At 37.9% G+C, this 21610-nt stretch overlaps 1 protein-coding gene across 16 annotated transcripts in view; it reads left to right on the forward strand.

Annotated features, from left to right (window-relative positions):
* Positions 1 to 21610, forward strand: part of PCDH15 (protocadherin related 15) — an 870688-nt gene that overhangs the window by 397206 nt on the left and 451872 nt on the right. For all 16 annotated transcript variants that reach the window (XM_088842500.1, XM_088842496.1, XM_088842498.1 and 13 more), the window contains one exon: positions 734 to 904. In XM_088842500.1, the coding sequence (XP_088698626.1) occupies positions 734 to 904 (171 nt within the window). The remainder of the gene's footprint in view (positions 1 to 733; positions 905 to 21610) is intronic.

Consider the following 21610-nt stretch of genomic DNA (forward strand, 5'->3'; position numbering starts at 1 on the left):
TATAAACTTGGAAACAAGTTATTTTAGTGATGCCAGAAAGCTACATGGAGAGAAGGAATGCTCTCAAAATACTATACTTTGTGAGAGGCAATCTTATGTGAAACATACAAATACATTTTTACAATGAGAGTATAGCAGATCTTGTGGGTCTTCTCTCCTTTCTTTTAGTCACCTCTTCATTTAATTTTTCTTCTTCTTCTCTCTCTCCCCCACCTTTTTTTTTTAAATGAGCAACATTTATTTCATAAAGTTAAATTTCTCAAAATACTGGGGTGGGGACAGGAGTGAAAGAATCGAGAGTCATCTTGATTGTTAACTTGTTTGTTAACTGTCTTCTCAAAGGAAAGTAAACATTTATGTATCTTCATGATGGGAGATGGTTTCATGACTTGGAGAAAACCTTCATGGAAGTTAGGCTCCTACCCTCCTACAGGGACTTTGAGATTTTAATAGAAGCTCTATCTTCCTTGATTATTGCATTTCAAAAGGATAATACTTAGATCCTAGAGACAGAGTCCTGGGTATAAAACTGGTAAAAGTTAGAACTAGAAGAAGGTTGACATCTCAAAGGGGCAGAGAAAGTATTTCCAAATGCAAGTTTTCTAAAGTAAATTCTCTAAGAAAAGGGAGGTCAGATGCCTACAGTCAGGAAGAAATGTGTCTACAGTGTAATCAAGCTGGAGGGAACATTGAATACATCTTATGTTCTTTTTCTTTTTTCCCACTCTCACAGGACCGTGCACAAAACCTAAATGAACGGCGAACCACCACCACCACCCTCACTGTGGACGTTCTGGATGGAGATGACCTGGGTCCAATGTTTCTTCCATGTGTCCTTGTGCCAAACACTCGTGACTGTCGCCCACTCACCTATCAAGCTGTCATACCTGAACTGAGAACTCCAGTAAGCATACTCTCATCTTTTCCTCTTCACTTCCACCTCTGTAACCCCAATGAGATCCTATTCAAATGTTTTGAACACATATGTGGGGAAAATAGTATGCCTTTCTAGATGGATATTGGAAAATAGTTTATGTCCCAAACCATTTTGAAACAGTATGGGTAAATTTTTGGTCATAATGTCTGATTATATCATTGAATGAATGTCATGAAGTAACATGGCAGAGGATGAAATGGTTAGATAGCATCACCACCTTAATGGACATGAATTTGTGCAAACTTCAGGAAATAGTGAAGGACAGGGAAGTCTAATGTGCTTCAGTCCATGGGGTCACAAATAGTCAGACACAGTTTAGCAAGTGAACAACAACCTGAAGTAGCAGCCCATTTGACTCTGATTTTTTTTTTCCATGTATAAAGCATAACAAAGATCAGTTGATATCATATACTTGGAAACCCCAAGAAATAACCCCAGCATTTTCTTAAATTCCCTTGTCAACATTCAGCCCTAAGTCGGAGGACACATATATTAACAGGATGCCTTTTTGTCTTTTAGAATCCTGATATATTATTGGAGATTTTGCTTGGCTGTTTGGAGAGGGTAGCTAATGAATCCTTAATGTAAATATTTATTCATTAAAGATGTGTTTTAAAGAAACAAAAAGTTAAGTCATGTGTACAGATTTTCTACATTCAATTCTTCATTTTTTTAAAAAAAAATTATAATAAATCTGTAAATTGGTGTCAGCCTAAAATTCACACCATAGACCTGCCTGGATGATAAATATACATATCTAAGAATAAAAGTTATAAGGCTAATAGATATTCTGTTTGTGTACACGTGTGTGCTCAGTCATGTCCCACTCTTTGTGACCCCACGAACTATAGCCTGCCAGGCTCCTCTGTCCATAGAATTCTCTAGTCAAGAATACTGGAGTGGGTTGCCATTTCCTACTCCATGGGATCTTCCCAATCCAGGGATTGAAGCTTTGTCTCTTGTGTCTCCTGCCTTGGCAGGCAGATATTTTACCACTGTGCCACCTGGTAAGCCCAACAGATACCCTGCTTAGACTAAAGTATCAGTTTCTTCCTTAAATGTAAAAAAAAAAAAAAAAAAAAAACCTCTTTTAGAGCAGTCAAATTCCTAGGAGTCAACTATTTGATTGTTTTTGCTGTTCCTATGAAAAGCCTTTAGGCTTCTGGGTTAGCAATATGGCTAGTGATGTCAGAATTTGTTGCGAGATATTTGATTTTATTTCTGACATTTGAGAACTGTGGTTTGGAGGATCCTCTCTGTATTTGAACATTTTTTTTTTCTTTTTTTTAAAAGAATAGAACACAGATTACTTCTAAGTGTAAATTAGATTGCATTCCAATCACTTTAAAGAGTTCTTACCGAATATTTTACCAATTACTTTATCCAATATTTTACCCACTTGCTTTACTAGCAATCACTCTTAAATGGTTGAAAACCACTTTTGTGTTTGCTGGAATAAATGATTACTGGTCTAGTTGGTTTGCACGATAAAAAAATAACCTAAAAAATGGATAAATGTTATGATGTGTGCTGAGTGAAGAAAATAATATTATTTTAAAGCTGAATGGAGTAATTTTGCAGACTGAAAGGCTAATGGAGAGTTTGTCTAGACAAGTATTTATAGGTTACCTAAAGTTATAGGTCATGATATTATTTTGTTGAATTTTAGTGAGAAGACTTAATGATATGAACATTGAACTTTTCTTTGAAAGGCTTAATTGAAATCATGACAAAAATATTTTTAGTATTAATCTATTTTTCTGAGCTAATTTAAGTAGCTGGTGTATCAGTGAGATCCCAAGAGAAGGGGAATACTGACCTAATAAGACTAAAATCAATGAACCAGTGTGATGAATGTTTAACAGTACTTGATGTAACGAGAGAAGTAAAGACAGAGGTTACTGCTTGAGAAACAAAGTGTATTGACTTTATAAAGATCTTTGAGCATCATTTCCTCTTTGCTCCAGGTTATGGATTAAGCATCTCTAATTCCTATGCCATTTCATGCTAGAGATAAAGCCATGTTCCAGATTTGTGGTAAATGATAATAATGACTAATGACTATTTAGGTTGTTCACTTTGTCATGAACTGTGCTCAATTCTACAAACATATTAACTTAAATCCTTTCAGATAGTTACCACTGTAATGGTCATTTTATAAATGAGATCTCTGGGATACAGAATTTAAGTGACTTAGCCTTGTATAGCTAATAAATTAATAGTATTTTCTTTTGAAATCATATATCTTGAATTAAAGGATATTCTATAAATCACAGAATGACCAAAGTTTATTCATCATCATTTTTAACAGATCAATCCATTCTTGAACATTCTGTGAAACAAGAATTTTAGTTTTACAGATTTAAATACTTATAGCAAATATTTATTCATCAAATATTATATTTTTATTGGCATGCAGAAAAAATTAGATATGTTTACTTGCAAAATTAGGCACTTATTCTGGTAATCAATCACTGCATAACAAAGCAATAAAATTTAGTGACTTCAAATTGCAATCTTTAAATTTGTTCATAAAACCACAATTCTGGCAGACCTGAGGGAACACCTCATTCCTGCTCTACACAGCATCAGCTAGGACACTTTGGCTAAGGGCTCTGTGTGTGAGTGTGCTCTATCGTTTTAGTTGTGTCTGATTCTTTGCTACACTATGGACTGTAGGCCACCAGGCTCATGGGATTCTCCAGGCAAGTTTGCTGAAGTGGGTTATCATGCCCTCCTCCAGGGGATCTTCCTGAGCCAGAGATTGAACCCACATCTCTTATGTCTCCTACATTGGTAGTCAGGTTCTTCACTGCTAGCGCCATCTGGGAAGACCAAGGACTGGGTATCACTTTCCAAATAGTAAACTTAGCAAGTTGATTCTGGCTATGGGCTCCAGCTCAGTGAGGGCTGTGAGCGGGAGGCTTCATTTCCACTCCATGTAGGCTTTTCCTGGGCTATTTGAGCTTCCTCACATCAACTGGCCTCTAAGAAGAAGCTTCCCAAAAGAATTAGACAGAATGTTTATGAACTAGATTTGTAGTTTGCAGTGTCACTTCTGCTGTAGTCAAAGCTCTGCCAGATTCAGGTAGTAGAAGTGTATGCTATGTTCTAATGGGAAGCGTGTAGAAGTCATCTTGTACAGGGATGGGCATTTTATTGTCATCATCATAGGAAAACAAAATCTGCTATAGTAGTAGCATCAGGTTTTCATGTGCTCTTTTATATGCCATTTTGAATCCACTTTGGATCCCTAGGGTTAAGAAGTGTAGCTAGTTTTTAAGTTTCACATTCAAATTGCTGAGTTTATGTCTGTATTTTTTCTTTCTTCTTCTTTTTTTTTTTCTTTTTTCTATTTTCCTTTGCTATTTCCATGCTGTGCTAAAATTTCTGGAATTTCACTAAATAAGATCTTGTATACGGAGCAAGATAACTATTTATGTCAGCTAAACAGGACATGATGACTCTAATTACATGCTTGCTGTTCCTTTCGTGAACTAATTCTTCAAATTTTGAAAGCTTTGACACCTGCTCACCTTCTATGTTGAGTGAAATTTCTCTAATTGCCTCAGTGGTATTCCTGATTTGAGAAACCATCCTTAGTTCTACCACCATGCATGCATATTTTATCAGCTCAGAAAAATTTTAAAGTTATTCTAGTACAGTGTTTGGCCCATGAACGAAGATATAATAAAAAATGATATGAATTTGATTTTTCAGGGTCACTAAAGCAATTTGTAGCCATGAGTTAGTTATGGCGTATTTATTAATTAAATAAATAGTAAATAGCCATGGAACCCTGTTCTGTTTAGTCACCAAGTTGTGCCCAACTCTTTGGTACTCCATGGACTGTAGCCTGCCAAGCTCCTTAGTCTATGGGACTTCCCAGGTAAGAATAGTGGAGTGAGTTGCCATTTCCTTCTCCAGAGGATCTTCCTGACTCAGGATTGAATGAACCCATGTTGCCTGCACTGGCAGGCAGATTATTTACGATGGTGACCTAGTATATGCTAAACTCTATTTTAATAGAGAAGACATAAACTTGGATGAGATAAAATTCTTCTAATAGCGTAAATTTATTCTTAGTCTGACTCTTTTAAAGTTGTTATGCCTATGTGTTTGAAGATTTCTAGTATTACAGAAAACTGCAGAATTTGGAGAGTGTAGGATCATGGTTCAATTGTCTCGATTTTCTATTAAAGACAAATACAGTAAATCCTTACATAAATTTTTTCAGTGTTGAAAAGTTGCATGCATTCTGGCCAGTTGAATTTATTGCTGAGTAAATTGTCCCTGGTTCAGTCCAGCTCATTCAGTTAGGTCGCTCAGTTGTTTCGACTCTTTGCGACCCCATGGACTGCAGCACGCCAATCTCCCTATCCATCACCAACCTCTGGAGTTTACTCAGACTCATGGCCATTGAGTCGGTGATGCCATCCAACCATCTCATGCTCTGTCGTCCCCTTCTCCTCCCCCACTTCAATCTTTACCAGCATCAGAGTCTTTTCAAATGCGTTAGTTCTTCTCATCAGGTGGCTAAAGTATTGGAATTTCAGCTTCAGCCTCAGAGCTTCCAATAAATATTCAGGACTGATTTCCTTTAGGATTCACTGATTGGGTCTCCTTGCTGTCCAAGGGACTCTGAAGAGTCTTCCCCAACACCATAGTTCAAAGACATCAGTTCTTTGGCGCTTAGCTTTCTTTATACTCCAACACTCACATCCATACATGACTACTGGAAAAACCATAGCTTTGACTAGACGGACCTTTCTTGGCAAAGTAATGTCTCTGCTTTTTAATATGCTCTCTAGGTTGGTCATAGTATTTCTTCCAAGGAGTGGCATCTTTTAATTTCATGGCTGCAGTCACCATCTGCAGTGATTTTGGAGACCCCCAAAATAAAATCTGTCATTGTTTCCATTGTTCCCCCATCTATTTGCCATGAAGGGATAGAACCAGATGCCATGATCTTAGTTTTCTGAATGTTGAGCTTTAAGCGAACTTTTTCACTATCCTCTTTCACTTTCATCAGGAGGCCCTTTAGTTCCTCTTTGCTTATTCCATAACTGTCATCTGCATATCTGAGGTTATTGATATTTATTCCAGTCATCTTGATTCCAGCTTGTGCTTCATCCATTCCAGCATTTCTGTACTCTGCATATAAGTTAAATAATCAGGATGACAATATACAGTCTTGACGTACTCCTTTCCCGATATGGAACCAGTCTGTTGTTCCATGTCCAGTTCTAACTGTTGCTTTCTGACCTGCATACAGACTTCTCAGGAGGCCGGTCTGGTATTCCCATCTCTTTCAGAATTTTCCACAGTTTGTTGTGATCCACACGGTCAAAGGTTCTGGTGTAGTCAATAGAGCAGAAGTAGATGTTTTCTGGAAATCTCTTGCTTTTTCGATGATCCAACAGATGTTCGCAATTTGATCTCTGGTTCCTCTGCCTTTTCTAAATTCATCTTGAAAGTATGGAAGTTCATGGTTCATGGACTGTTGAAGCCTGACTTGAAGAATTTTGAGCATTGCTTTGCTAGCATGTGAGATGAGTGCAATTGTGCAGTAGTTGAACATTCTTTGGCATTACCTTTCTTCTTTTTTTTTTGATATAAATTTATTTGGGATTGGAATGAAAACTGACCTTTTCCAGTGTTGTGGCCACTGCTGAGTTTTCCAAATTTGCTGGCATACTGAATGCAGCTCTTTCACAGCATCATCTTTTAGGATTTGAAATAGCTCAACTGGAATTCCATCACCTCCACTAATTCTTAGTGATGTTTCCTAAGGTCCACTTGACTTCTCATTCCAGGCTGTCTGGTGCTAGGTGAGTGATCACACTATCATGATTATCTGGGTGATGAAGATCTTTTCTATACAGTTCTTCTGTGTATTCTTGCCACTTCTTCTTAATATCTTCTTCTTCTATTAGATCCATTCCATTTCTGTCCTTTATTGTGCCCATCTTTGCATGAAATATTCCTTTGGTGTCTCTAATTTTCTTGAAGAGATCTCTAATCTTTCCCATTCTATTGTTTTCCCCTATTTCTTTGCACTGATCACTGAGGAAGGCTTTCTTATCTCTCCTTGCTATTCTTTGGAACTCTGCATTCAAATGGGTATATTTTTCCTTTTCTACTTTTCCTTTCATTACTCTTCTTTTAATAGGTATTTGTAAGGCCTCCTCAGAAAGCCATTTTGCCTTTTGCATTTCTTTTTTTGGGGATGGCCTTGATCCCTGCCTCCTGTGAAATGTCACAAACCTCCATCCATAGTTCTTCAGGCACTCTATCAGATCTAATCCCTTGAATCTATTAGTCACTTCTACTGTATAATCCTAAAGGATATGATTTAGGTCATACCTGAATGGTCTAGTGGTTTTCCCTGCTTTCTTCAATTCAAGTCTGAATTTGGTAATAAGGAGTTCCTGATCTGAGCCACAGTTCTATTCTAGTCTTGCTTTTACTGACGGTATAGACATTCTCCAGCTTTGGCTGCAAAGAACAGAATCAATCTGATTTCAGTATTGACCATCGGGTGATGTCCATGTGTAGAGTCTTCTCTTGTGTTGTTGGAAAACGGTGTTTGCTATGACCAGTGCGTTCTCTTGGCAAAACTCTATTAGTTTTTGCCCTGCTTCATTCTGTACTCCAAGGCCAAATTTGCCCGTTACTCCAGGTATTTCTTGACTTCCTACTTTTACATTCCAGTCCCCTATAATGAAAAGGACATCTTTTTGGGGTGTTAGTTCTAGAAGGTCTTGTAGATCTTCATAGAACTGTTCAACTTCAGCTTCTCCAGCATTGCTGGTTGGGGCATAGGCTTGGATTACTGTGATATTAAATGATTTGCTTGGAAACAAACAGAAATCGTCTGTCATTTTTTAGATTGCATCCAACTACTGCATTTTGAACTCTTGTTGACTGTGATGGCTACTCTATTTCTTCCAAGGGATTCTTGCCCGCCATAGTAGATGTAATGGTAATCTGAGTTAAATTCACCTATTCCAGTCCATTTTAGTTCTCTGATTCCTAAAATGTTGATGTTCACTCTTGCCATCTCCTGTTTGACTGCTTCCAATTTGCCGAGATTCATGGACCTAACATTCCAGGTTCCAATGCAATGTTGCTATTTACAGCATTGGACTTTATTTCCATCACCAGTCACATCCACAACTGTATGTTGTTTTTGCTTTGGCTCTCTCTTCATTCTTTTTGGAGTTATTACTCCACTTATTTCTAGTAGTATATTGGGCACCTACTGACCACGGGAGTTCATCTTTCAGTGTCCTATCTTTTTGCCTTTTCATACTGTTCATGGGGTTCTCAAGGCAAGAATACTGAAGTAGTTTGCCTTTCCCTTCCTCAATGGCCCACATTTTGTCAGAAATGGTTAGAAATATCATATGGTTTAGAAATACCAAATGGTTAGAAATACCATAATATTATTGTGATAATATTGACAGATTAACTATGTGTTTAGTATATATATTTTCTTTTATGTATTGTGTCATGCAATGTTCATCATTTTGGCATTAGTTGCTTACCAGATTTGGTCACCTAGTAGCTAGAATCCACACTTTAATGAATTCTTCTCCATCCTTGTTTAAAGTCCTGGGTTATGTCCCAAGACTATCTTACCACAAATGCTTCCATTATAATCTGTCATAAAGAACTCTACTTTTCATGTAACAGTCAAAGAGAGCTCTACTACTTTATTTATGCTGCTCTCCCCTTCCAGGGAAGCTTTCTCAATTATTACAAGAGTGGCTGTGATTTCCAGTGATGTATGACATTTATAGTTTCCTGTTCGCTCATAGTCATTAAATGTGTTACAATCTGTGAAGTCTCTCCTCTCTTGTCTTTTATGAAACTACTGGTTCTTCTTGTCTTGATGGCCATAGATTTCTCCTCTTGTATCTTTGGATTTTTTTTTTCCTAAAAGGTATCTCTGTGCTTGGATTAATTTATTTATTCTTAAATCTTTAGAATATTCCAGATTTCTATCTTTCAAAGCTTTTTTTTCCCCCTTTTTCCTGTAGTTTTCACCGAGACTCATTAAGCCTACACCATTGTGTTCTTTACTCTCTGAGCAAAGAATATGTTCTTTCTCTGATCTGTATGTTGTAGAAGTCTTTTCTGACCTGAAATCTCTCCTGACTTCCAAGCTTAAATTTCTCAGTTTTTCTGGATAGTTTTCATGTACACCTGACAGATGCCTCATTATCCTCTCTAGTACATTCTGATGCATCCCCACCTACTCTCATGTTACTTGTGGGGTCTTGGTTGATTTGGACCTAGACTTCAATGACCCTTGCATCTCAAGCTCAATCTCCAAAGACACTCTCTGCATTACCTATGAAATGTTACTTCATTATGTTTGATGCCTAGTTTACTGCCAAAAGGATCTTCCCTGGAGCTCAGATGGTAAAGAATCTGCCACAATGCAGGAGACCTGGGTTCAATCCCTGGGTCAGGAAGATCCTCTGGAGAAGGGAATGACAGTCAACTCCAGTAATCTTGCCTGGAGAATCCCATGGACAGAGGAGGCTGGCGGGCTACAGTTCATAGGGTCACAAAGAGTCGGACACGACTGAGCAACTAACACTGCTCCACTGCTGCTTACTGCCAAAATACCCCTTAAAGTTATACCATCAACTCTGGACCCATAAAATTAGAATACCATTCTTATATGTTCTTTCACTCTTTAAATAAAGCTTCAGTATTTTCCATCATATGCCAAATGAGTCTCAAAACTTTGAGCATAGTCTTTAAAGTAACTTTACATCTGACCATTTTCACTCTCTTCTAAATTGCATAAAGCAATTTCTCCAGAAATAGAGTTCTGCATATAACCTGGATTTCTCTGAGAATTAACCTCTCTTTTCTCCACTTTGTTTCATATAGTAAGCCTATAGCTTTTATTCAAGCTTCATCAATGATATACAATAATAAATAAGTCCTTAAAATTAAGTTTTTCTCTGTTCTCTGCATGTGTTTCTACCATAAGCACTGAGCTCCCCATTGTGTTGCAGTCATTCACCCTCTTCTCTTTCACTAGGATATTAACTTTTCAATTTCCTACTGATATCTTAAGCATAACCCATTCTTTTCACATAGTAAATGTTCAGAAAGTATTGAATTGAATTAAAATTTCAAGAAACACATATTGTACACTGAGAGGATACTGGATTTAAATAGGGATAAGCATGGCTTCTGCCTTCTCACTCACAATGAGAGTTTATCATAAGCATGACTATGTCAAGAATATGTAATTATTTAATATAAATACATTTTATCCAAATATTAGCTTATTAACCATGGTGTGTATATATATGTGTGTGTGTGTGTATATATAGATATATATATAAAATCTTTTAATACACTTTTAATGTTTTCCAATTAGAATTGCAAGCATATCATATTTGACCATTGTCTTGTCAAGAAGGAGTCTAATAGGTAGTCTGGATAAAGGAAGCGTATGTCCCGATTACCAGAGAGAGGTTTTACAGTTGTTTAGAGTTGTTGTTCCAGCACATTGTTTGCAATGCTTCTTTCTCTTTTCAGGAATGTTTGAAATATTAAATTATATTCCTCTTAGCCTTTAGGCCAATTATTCTCAAACTGAGTCCTACAGAGCTCTTTTAGTGCCAGCAAAGTGATGAAAAAAGAAGGAAACAATTGTCAACTCTCAAACTGCCTGTAATCTTTTAATGAGAAGACTGTCAATGTAGATTGAAGGGGAAAATGATAAATAATATATCTTGGTCAAAATATTGCATTTTCTGCCAATTTATTCCCTCCCATCAACAGTCACACCTATAGGCCACCAGTAGGAAATTATCAAAGAAACTTCAGAATTAAGTTGGGGAAACAATAGCTAAAAACCAAACAGACAAACAAAAGCTGGAATTCTAGAGTGTGGAAGTGTATTATTTTATTATGGTAATTCTGAAAGGTTATGTGCAATTAGAGAAAAGGAATTGTTCACTTTTTTCTTCCTTGGTCAAACTTCATGTGTGAATAGACTCAGTTATATATAACTCCATTTATAGACAATGTGAAAATATGTTTAATTGTGGCACAATTAATGAATAAGAAATAATCAGAGAAATTGAGTTTATTAATATTAAAGGGACAAAGTCATGATTCTTTCCAGTAATAAGACAGAAGTTTAACTTTTCTTGTTGAAGAATTTGTTTAAAATATTATTTCAAATTAGCATAGGAGATGTTTTCCTATGAAACACAGAAAAAGAGAAAACACACTAAGTCATTTGACTTTGACTTGATGTTGATAACTTCATAAACATTTATTCTTGAACTATCTGGTGGCTTACTAAGTTAAGTAGAAACACTTTGAAAGTTTTTTCTTATAACAATATAAAGAAATTTGTAAGAACTCAAAGTACAGGTTGAAGCCTGTATGATGGGAATGTTGCTTACTGTCTCAAAACAGTTTAGGTTTCTCATCTTTAAAGTGAGGATCATACTATCTAATATATGGGATTTTTGTGAACACTACTAAAGAGGATTTGTGAAGCACACTTAAATTGTTCCAAGCAAATACTAAGGATTTAATAATATTTAGCTATATCTATTATTATTGTCATTTCCTGTGGAACTTCATCATCTGGCTGAGTATTTACTCAGAGACTCATGGAGGAAGTGGCTGTTTCAAATTCATTTTAATTGAATTAATTTTTAACTGAAATTCCAGCTTTAAAAAACTGTTATATACATTGTTAGTCCTAATTTATTTTGATTGTGCTACTCCTAATTAATTCAGCATGACTTTGGTTCCTAAAAAAAATGTAATACCTGGAATTCCCTGGTGGTCCACTAGTTAGGACTCAGCACAAAGCCTTTGGCTGTGCAGATCACAACAAACTGTGGAAAATTCTTAAAGAGATGGCAATACCAGTCCGCATTACGTACCTCCCGAGAAACCTGTATGCAGATCATGAAGCAACACTATGGACTGGTTCCAAGTTGGGAAAGGAGTACATCAAGGTTATAATTTGTCACCCTGAAAATTTAACTTATATGCAGAGTACATCCTGTGAAATGCTGGGCTGGATGAAGCATAAGCTGAAATCAAGATTGCCAAGAGAAATATCAATAACCTCAGATATGTAGATGACACTATTCTTATGGCAGAAAGTGAAGAGAAACTAAAGAGCTTCTTGATGAAGGTGAAATAGGAGAGTGAAAAAGTTGGCTTAGTTCAAAAAATGAAGATCATGGCATCCACTCCTATCACTTGATGGCAAATAGATGGGAAAACAATGGAAACAGTTACAGACTTTATTTCTTTTAAAATCACTGCAGGTGGTGACTTCAGCCATGAAATTAAAAGACGCTTGCTCCTTGGAAGAAAAACTATGACAAACCTAGACAGTGTATTTAAAAGCAGAAACATCACTTTACTGATAGATGTCCATCTAGTCAAAGCTGTGCTTTTTCCAGAAGTCAAGTATGGATGTGAGAGTTGGAGCAAAAAGAAGGCTGAGTGTCGAAGAATTGATACTTCTGAACTATGGAGCTGGAGAAGACTCCTGAGAGTCCCTTGGACTATAAGAAGATCAAAACAGTCAATCCTAAAGGAAATCAATCCTGAATATTCATTGGAAGGACTGGTGCTGAAGCTGAACTTCCAATACTTTGACCACCTGATGCAAAGAGCTGACTCATTGGAAAAGACCCTGATGGTGGGAAAGAGTGAAGGCAGGAGGAGAAGGGGATGACAGAGGATGAGATAGTTGGATGCCATCACTTACTGAATGAACATGAGTTTGAGCAACCTCCAAGAGATAGTGAAGGACAAGGAAGCACTGGCATGCTTCAGTTCATGGGGTCATATAGAGTTGGACACAACTGAGTAACTAAACAACAGCAACTTTCACTGCTGTGGTCTTGGATTCAATCTCTGGCTGGGGACTAAGATTCCACAAGCTGTGCGGCATTGTTGAGAAAACAAAATAAAAAATGTGATACCTTTACTGAGAAGAAACATAGAATCATTAAAAACAAAACAAACAAACAAACAAACAAAAAACCAGATTTGGCATACTTGCTTCTTGTGTTGAATTAATTATGCAATATATTATTGCTTTGGGAAGAAGCAGCAGCTGATGCAAAATGCCACAACTAATACCATGAGCCAAAAATATATCAATGCATCAAATTTTAAATGTCTGCTTAGGGGTAAGTGTCCTGCTCCCTTTCCCTCTCTCTCTCATTTTTTCTTTTTATAAATATAATATCAATGATTTCTGGGTCAGTCCTAAGATGGCAGAGGAATAGGATGGGGAGACCACTTTCTCCCCGACAAATTCATCAAAAGATCATTTGAATGCTGAGCAACTTCCACAAAACAACTTCTGAACGCTAGCAGAGGACACCAGGCACCCAGAAAGGCAGCCCATTCTCTTCAAAAGGAGGTAGAACAAAATACAAAAGATGAAAAGAGAGACAAAAGAGTTAGGGATGGAGACCGTCCCAGGGAGGGAGTCGTGAAGGAGAAGAAGTTTTCAAACACCAGGAAACCCTTTCACCAGCGGGTCTGTGGAGTTTTGAAATCTCAGAGAGCAACATAACCGGGAGAGAAAAAAAAAAATACCCACAGAATACACACCTTAACCTCAACTCCCAGTGGAGAAATAGCCCAGAAGCTTGCGTCTGCCACCAGTAAACGGGGGCTAAACATGGAAGCGTGGGTTGCATGCTTAGGGTAAGGACCTGACCTGAATGCCCTAAGGACAATCTGAAGGAGCTAACATGAGATAGCAACCCAAACTGTGGGATAGCCAGAGAGAGAGAAAAAAAGAGAGAGAGAGAACTTTCCCGTTAAAGCTCTAACCTAAAGCATAGCCTGGCCAGCTCACAGAACAAAGGGTTGAGTGAATACCAAAGGGGAGCTAGCCAGCTGTGGACTGGCCCATCCCTCCACTAGAGGCAGAGAGGCAGGCAGGCAACAGCCAGAGCTGGAAGAGGAGAGACAATCTCAGTCCCAGAGACAGCATCCTCTACCAAACTGTGAGTGGGCTTCCAGTTCCTAACCAAGTCTTCCTGGAATCCTGGGTGGTTGACATCTGCCAGGAGGGTCGCAGCCTGAGATCTGCTACCCAGAGGAGACACATGGCACACCTGAGACGCCGCTTCTGTGGCGCACCCAGGAAACTGAGCATTTGGGACCAGGGAGGTGATTAAAACACACGGCTCACCTCGGGCAGTGAGGTCACCAAGCACATGGATGCCTGAGCTCAAACCTGGGAAGGGCACAAAACTCAGGCCAAACTGAATCTCTACCTTTGTGGAGTACCTGAGAACCTGAACCTTAGCAGCTTAGACCTAGGAAGTGCACGCAACCCAGGGACCACTTTGGACAGTTCCCCTTCAGAGCAACCTGGTGCCTGAGCAGTGTAGACCAGGAAAGCACACATGCCATGAGCTGAGGCAAACCCAGTATGGTTCATACACTGTGAGCAGTCCCCATACATGCCAGTGATATTTGTTTGCAGTGTTCCTCCCTTCCCACAACACAACTGAACAAGTGAGCCTAAATAAGTGACCACCTTTGCCCCCTTGTGTCTGGGCAGAAATCAGACACTGAAGAGACTTGCAAACAGAGAAAGCCAAAATAAACAAAGAGGGAACCACTTTAGAAGTGACAGGTGCAACAGATTAAAACCCTATAGTTAGCATTGACTAAGCATTGGAAGGGGCCTATAGACCTTGAGAAGTATAAGCTGGAACAAGGAACTATCTGAAACTGAACTGACCTCACACTACCCTCAACAGCTCCAGAGAAATTCCTAGATATAGTTTTACTAATATCATTTTTAATTTTTTTTTAATTTTTAAGTTCTTTATTATTCCTTTAATTTTCATTTTTATAACCTACTATTACCTTGCAAAAAAAAGAGGCTTTATTTTTAAAACAAAATTCACATGTATTTTTTTTAAACTTTTGTGATTGATTCTGTTTTGTATTTTTAATATTGTATTTTTGAATCTAACCTCTACTCTAGATTTGTTTTTTGGTATTTGTTATCAATTTTGCACCTTTAAGAATCTAATCTTCAGCACCCAATTTACTTAGGGGTGTGATTACTGGCTTACTTGCTCTTTCTCCTTTTGACTCTCCCTTTTCTCCCCCAGGTCACCTCTATTGCCTCCCTCTGTGAATCTCTCTCTGTGTTCCAGGCTGTGGAGAACACTTAGGGAACTGATTACTGGCTAGATTGGTCTCTCCCCTTTTGCTTACCCCTCTTCTCCTCCTTGGAGAAGGAAATGGCAACCCACTCCAGTGTTCTTGCCTGGAGAATCCCAGGGACAGGGGAGCCTGGTGGGCTTCCGTCTATGGGGTCACACAGAGTCGGACATGACTGAAGTGACTTAGCAGTAGCAGCAGCAGCAGCTTCTCCTCCTGGTCACCTCTATCTCCCTTCTCCCTCTTCTCTTCTCAATGCAACTCCATGAACCTCTCTGGGTGTTCCAGACTGTGGAGACCACGTAGGGAATTTGGTTACTGGCTATATTGCTCTCTCCCCTTTTGATTTCCCTTCTTTTCCACCAGGTCACCTCTATCTCCCATCTCCCTCTTCTCTTCTCCATGCAACTCTTTGAACCTCTCTGGGTGCCCATCACTGTGGAGAATCTTTCACCATTAACCTAAATGTTTCATCATCTGTGTTGTATGGATGGAGAAGTCTTGAGGCTACTGTTAAGAATAAGACTGAAAGCCAGAGGCAGGAGGCTTAAATCCAAAACTTGAGAACACCAGAGAACTCCTGACTCTAGGGAACATTAATCAACAAGAGTTCATCCAAAAGCCTCCATACCTACACTGAAACCAAGCTCCATCCAAGAGCCAAGGTACAATGCAAGACATATCATGCTAATTCCACAGCAAGGCAGGAACATAGCCCTGAGCATTAAAATACAGGCTGCCTAAAGTCACACCAAAGCCATAGATACCTCAAAACTCACTACTGGGCAGGTCACCGCACTCCAGAGAGAAGAGATCCAGCTTCACCCACCAGAACACTGACACAAGTTTCCCTAACCAGGAAACCTTGACAAGCCACTAGTCCAACTCCACCTACAGGGAGGAACCTCCACAATAAAGGGGAACCACAAACGTCCAGCATACAGAAGGGCCACCCCAAACAGAGAAATCTAAACAAAATGAAAAGGAAGAGAAATATTCAGCAGGTAAAGGAACATGATAAATGCCCACCAAACCAAACAAAAGAGGAGGAGATAAGGAGTTTACCTGAAAAAGAATTTAGAATAATGGTAGTAAAGATGATCCAAAATCTTGAAAATGAAATGGAGTTATAGATAAATAGAGACAAGGATTGAGAAGATGCAAGAAAGGTTTAACAAGGACTTAGAAGAAATAAAAGAGTCAATAAATAATGAATAGTGAAATAACTGAGATCAAAAGCACTCCGGAGGGAAACAACAGTAGAACAACTGAGGGAGAAGATAGGATAAGTAAGGTGGAAGATAGAATGGTGGAAATAAATGAAGCAGAGAGGAAAAAAGAATTAAAAGAAATAAGGACAACCTCAGAGACCTCTGGGACAATGTCAAACACACCAGCATTCGAATCATAGGAGTCCCAGAAGAAGACAAAAAGAAAGGCCATGAGAAAATACTTGAGGAGGTAATAGTTGAAAACTTCCCTAAAATGGGGACGGGAATAGCCACCCACATCCAAGAAACCCAGAGTCCCAAACAGGGTAAACCCAACATGAAACACCCCAAGACATATACTAATCAAATTAACAAAGATCAAACACAAAAAGCAAATACTAAAAGCAGCAAGGGAAAAGCAACAAATAACACACAAGGGGATTCCCATAAGGCTAACAGCTTATCTTTCAATAGAAACACTTCAGACCAGAAGGGAATGGCAGGACATACTCAAAATGATGAAAGAGAAAAACCTACAACCCAGATTACTGTACCCAGCAAGGATCTCATTCAAATATGAAGGAGAAATCAAAAGCTTTACAGACAAGCAAAAGCTGAGAGATTTCAGCACCACCAAACCAGCTCTTGAACAAATGCTAAAGGATCTTCTCTAGACAGGAAACACAGAAAAGGTATATAAACTCGAACCCAAAACAACAACGTAAATGGCAATGGGATCATACTCATCCATAATTACCTTAAATGTAAATGGGTTGAATGCCCCAACCAAAAGACAAAGACTGGCTGAATGGATGCATAAACAAGACCCCTATATATGCTGTCTACAAGAGACCCACCTCAAAACAAGGGACACATACAGACTGAAAATGAAGGGCTGGAAAAATTATTTCATGCAAATGGAGACCAAAAGAAAGCAGGAGTAGCAATACTCATATCTGATAAAATAGACTTTGAAATAAAGGCCATGAAAAGCGACAAAGAAGGACACTACATAACGATCAAAGGATCAATCCAAGAAGAAGATACAACAACTATAAATATATATGCACCCAACATAGAAGCACCACAATATGTAAGGCAAATGCTAACAAGTGTGAAAGGGGAAATTAACAGTAACAAAATAACAGTGGGAGATTTTAATACCCCACTCACACCTATTGATAGATCAACTAAACAGAAAATTAGCAAGAAAACACAAACTTTAAGTGATACAATGGACCAGTTAGACCTAACTGATATCTATTGGACATTTCATCCCAAAACAATGAATTTCACCTTTTTCTAAAGTGCACACGGAACATTCTCCAAGATAGATCACTTCTTGGACCATAAATCTAATTTTGGCAAATTCAAAATATTGAAATCATTTCAAGCATCTTTTCTGATCACAATGTAGTAAGATTAGACGTCAACCACAGGACAAAAACTGTAAAAAATGCAAGCATATGGAGGTTAAACAACACGCGTCTGAATAACCAACAAATCACAGAAGAAAACAAAAAAGAAATCAAAATGTACATAAGTAAAATGAAGTGAAGTCGCTCAGTCATATCTGACTTTTTGCAACCCCATGGACTGTAGCCTACCAGGCTCCTCGAACCATGGGATTTTCCAGGCAAGAGTACTGGAGTGGGTTGCCATTTCCTTCTCCAGGGAATCTTCCTGACCCAGGGATTGAACCCAGGTATTCAGCATTGTAGGCAGATGCTTTTACCATTTGAGCTACCAGGGAAGCCCCCCAAAATATGCATAGAAACATGAAAATGAAAACACGATAACCCAAAACCTATGGGATTCAGTAAAAGCAGTGCTAAGGGGAAGGTTCATAGCAATACAAGCTTACCCCAAGAAATAAGAGAAAAATCAAATAAGTAACCTAACTTTATACCTAAAGCAACTAGAAAAAGAAGAAATGAAGAACCCTGGGGTTAGTAGAAGGAAAGAATTCATAAAACTTAGGGCATAAATAAATGCAAAAGAAATAAAGGAGACCATAGCAAAAAACAACGCTAAAAGCTGGTTCTTTGAGAAGATAAATAAAATAGACAAACCAATAGCCAGACTCATCAAGCAAAAAAGGAGAAGAACAAATCAACAAAACTAGGAATGGAAATGGAGGAATCACAACAGACAACAAAGAAATACAAAGGACCATAAGAGACTACTATCAGCAATTATATGCCAATAAAATGGACAACTTGGAAGAAATGGACAAATTCTTAGAAAAATATAACCTTCCAAAACTGACCCAGGAAGAAATAGAAAATCTTAACAGACCCATCAGAAGATTGGAAATCGAAACTATAATCAGAAATCTTTCAACAAACAAAAGCCCAGGACCAGATGGCTTCACAGGTGAACTCCACCAAAAATTTAGAGAAGAGCTAACACCTATACAACTCAAACTCTTCCAGAAAATTTCAGAGGAAGGTAAACTGCCAAACTCATTCTATGAGGTCACCATCACCCTAATACCAAAATCGGACAAAGATTCCACAAAAAAGAAAGAAAGAAAACTATAGGCCAATATCACTGATGAACATACATGCAAAAATCCTTAACAAAATTCTAGCAAACAGAATCCAACAACATATTAAAAAGATCACACATCATGACCAAGTGGGCTTTATCCCAGGGATGCAAGGATTCTTCAATATTCGCAAATCAATCCATGTGATACACCACATTAACAAATTGAAAGACAAAAACATATGATTATCTCAATAGATGCAGAGAAAGAATTTGACAAAATTCAATATCCATTTATGATAAAAAAAAAACCCTACAGAAAGCAGGCATAGAAGGAACATACCTCAACATAATAAAAGCCATATGTGATAAACACACAGCAAATATTATCCTCAATGGTGAAAAATTGAAAGCACTTCCACTAAAGTCAGGAACAAGACAAGGGTGCCCACTCTCACCACTACTATTCAACATAGTTTTGGAAGTTTAGCCACAGCAATCAGAAAAGAAAAAGAAATAAAAGGAATCCAGATTGGAAAAGAAGAAGTAAAACTCTCACTGTTTGCAGATGACATGATCCTCTACAAAGAAAACCCTAAAGACACCACCAGAAAATTCCTAGAGTTAATCAATGAATATAGTAAAGTTGCATGATATAAAATCAACACACAGAAATCCCTTGCATTCCTATACACTAACAATGAGAAAAAGGACAGAGAAATTAAGGAAACAATTACCTTCACTGCTGCAATGAAAAGAATAAAATACTTAGGAATAAAGCTACCTAAAGAAACAAAAGATCTATATATAGAAAACTATAAAACACTGATGAAAGAAATCAAAGATGATGCAAAGAGATGGAGAAAAATACCATGTTCAGGGATAGGAAGAATCAATACAGTGCAAATGAATATACTATCCAAAGTTATCTATAGATTCAATGCAATCCCGATAAAGCTACCAACAGTATTTTTCAGAGAACTAGATCAAATAATTTCACAATTTCTATGGAAATACAAAAAACCTCGAACAGCCAAAGCAATCTTGAGAAAGAAGAATGGAACTGGAGGAATCAACCTGCCTGACTTCAGGCTATTCTACAAACCTACAGAAATCAAGACAGTATGGTACTGGCACAAAGATAGACATATAGATCAATGGAACAAAATAGAAATCCCAGAGATAAATCCACACACCTATGGACACCTTATCTTTGACAAAGGAGGCAAGAATATACAATGGAGAAAAGACAATCTCTTTAACAAGTGGTGCTGGGGAAACTGGTCAACCACTTGTAAAAGAATGAAACTAGAACACTTTCTAGCACCATACACAAAAATAAACTCAAAATAGATGAAAGATCTAAACGTAAGATCAGAAATTATAAAACTCCTAGAGGAAAACATAGGTAAAACACTCTCTGACATATATCACAGCAGGATCCTCTATGAACCACTTCCAAGAGTAATGGAAATAATGCAAAAATAAACAAATGGGACCTAATTAAACTTAAAACCTTTTGCACAACAAAGGAAGCTATAAGCAAGGTGAAAAAGACAGCATTCATAATGGGAGAAAATAATAGCAAATGAAGCAACTGACAAAGAATTAATCTCAAAAATATACAAGCAGCTCCTGCAGCTCAATTCCAGAAAAATAAACGACCCAATCAAAAGATGGGCCAAAGAACTAAACAGACATTTCTCCAAAGAAGATATACAGATGGCTAACAAACACATGAAAAGGTGCTCAACATCACTCAATATCAGAGAATTGCAAATCAAAACCACAATGAGGTACCATCTCACGCAGGTCAGAATGGCTGCTATCAAAAAGTCTACAAACAATAAATTCTGGAGAGGGTCCAGAGAAAAGGGAACCCTCTTACACTGTTTGTGGGAATGCCAAGTAGTACAGCCACTATGGAGAACAGTGTAGAGATTCCTTAAAACCTGAAAATAGAACTGTGATACGACCCGGCAATCACACTGCTGGGCATACACACCGAGGAAACAAGAATTGAAAGAGACACGTGTACCCCAATGTTCATCGCAGCACTGTTTACAATAGTCAGGACATGGACGCAACCTAGATATCCATCGGCAGATAAATGGATAAGAAAACTGTGGTACATACACACAATGGAATATTACTCTGCTATTAAAAAGAATGCATTTGAATCACTTCTAATGAGGTGGATGAAACTGGAGCCTATTATACAGAGCAAAGTAAGTCAGAAAGAAAAACAATACAGTATATTAATGCATATATATGGAATTTAGAATGATGGTAATGATGGCCCTATATGTGAGATAGCCAAAGAGACACAGTTGTAAATAACAGACATTTGGACTCTGTGGGAAAAGGTGAGGGTGGGATGATTTGAGAGAATATCGTTGAAACATGTATAGTACCATATGTGAAAAAGATTGTCAGTCCAGTTTTGATACATGAGACAGGGTGCTCATGGCAGGTGCACTGGGATGACCCTGAGGGATGGGATGGGGAGGGAAGCGGGAGGGGGGTTCTGGATGGGGGACACATGTATACCCATGGCTGATTCATGTCAATGTATGGCCAAACCACTAAAATATTGTAAAGTAATTAGCCTCCAATTAAAATTAATTAATTAATTTAAAAAAATGATTTAAATAAAGTTTTTCAAATTGTGCCATAAAACCTGCAGTTCTACAGGGACATCTCTCAGACTTCTTCTACAGTTAAAGATAGGACTTCTGCTTTGTATAATATTTAA

This window comes from Moschus berezovskii, chromosome 12 (genome assembly GCF_049115385.1).
Source record: "Moschus berezovskii isolate FMDL1 chromosome 12, NW_MosBer_1.0, whole genome shotgun sequence".
In the NCBI taxonomy this organism is placed as follows: domain Eukaryota; kingdom Metazoa; phylum Chordata; class Mammalia; order Artiodactyla; family Moschidae; genus Moschus; species Moschus berezovskii.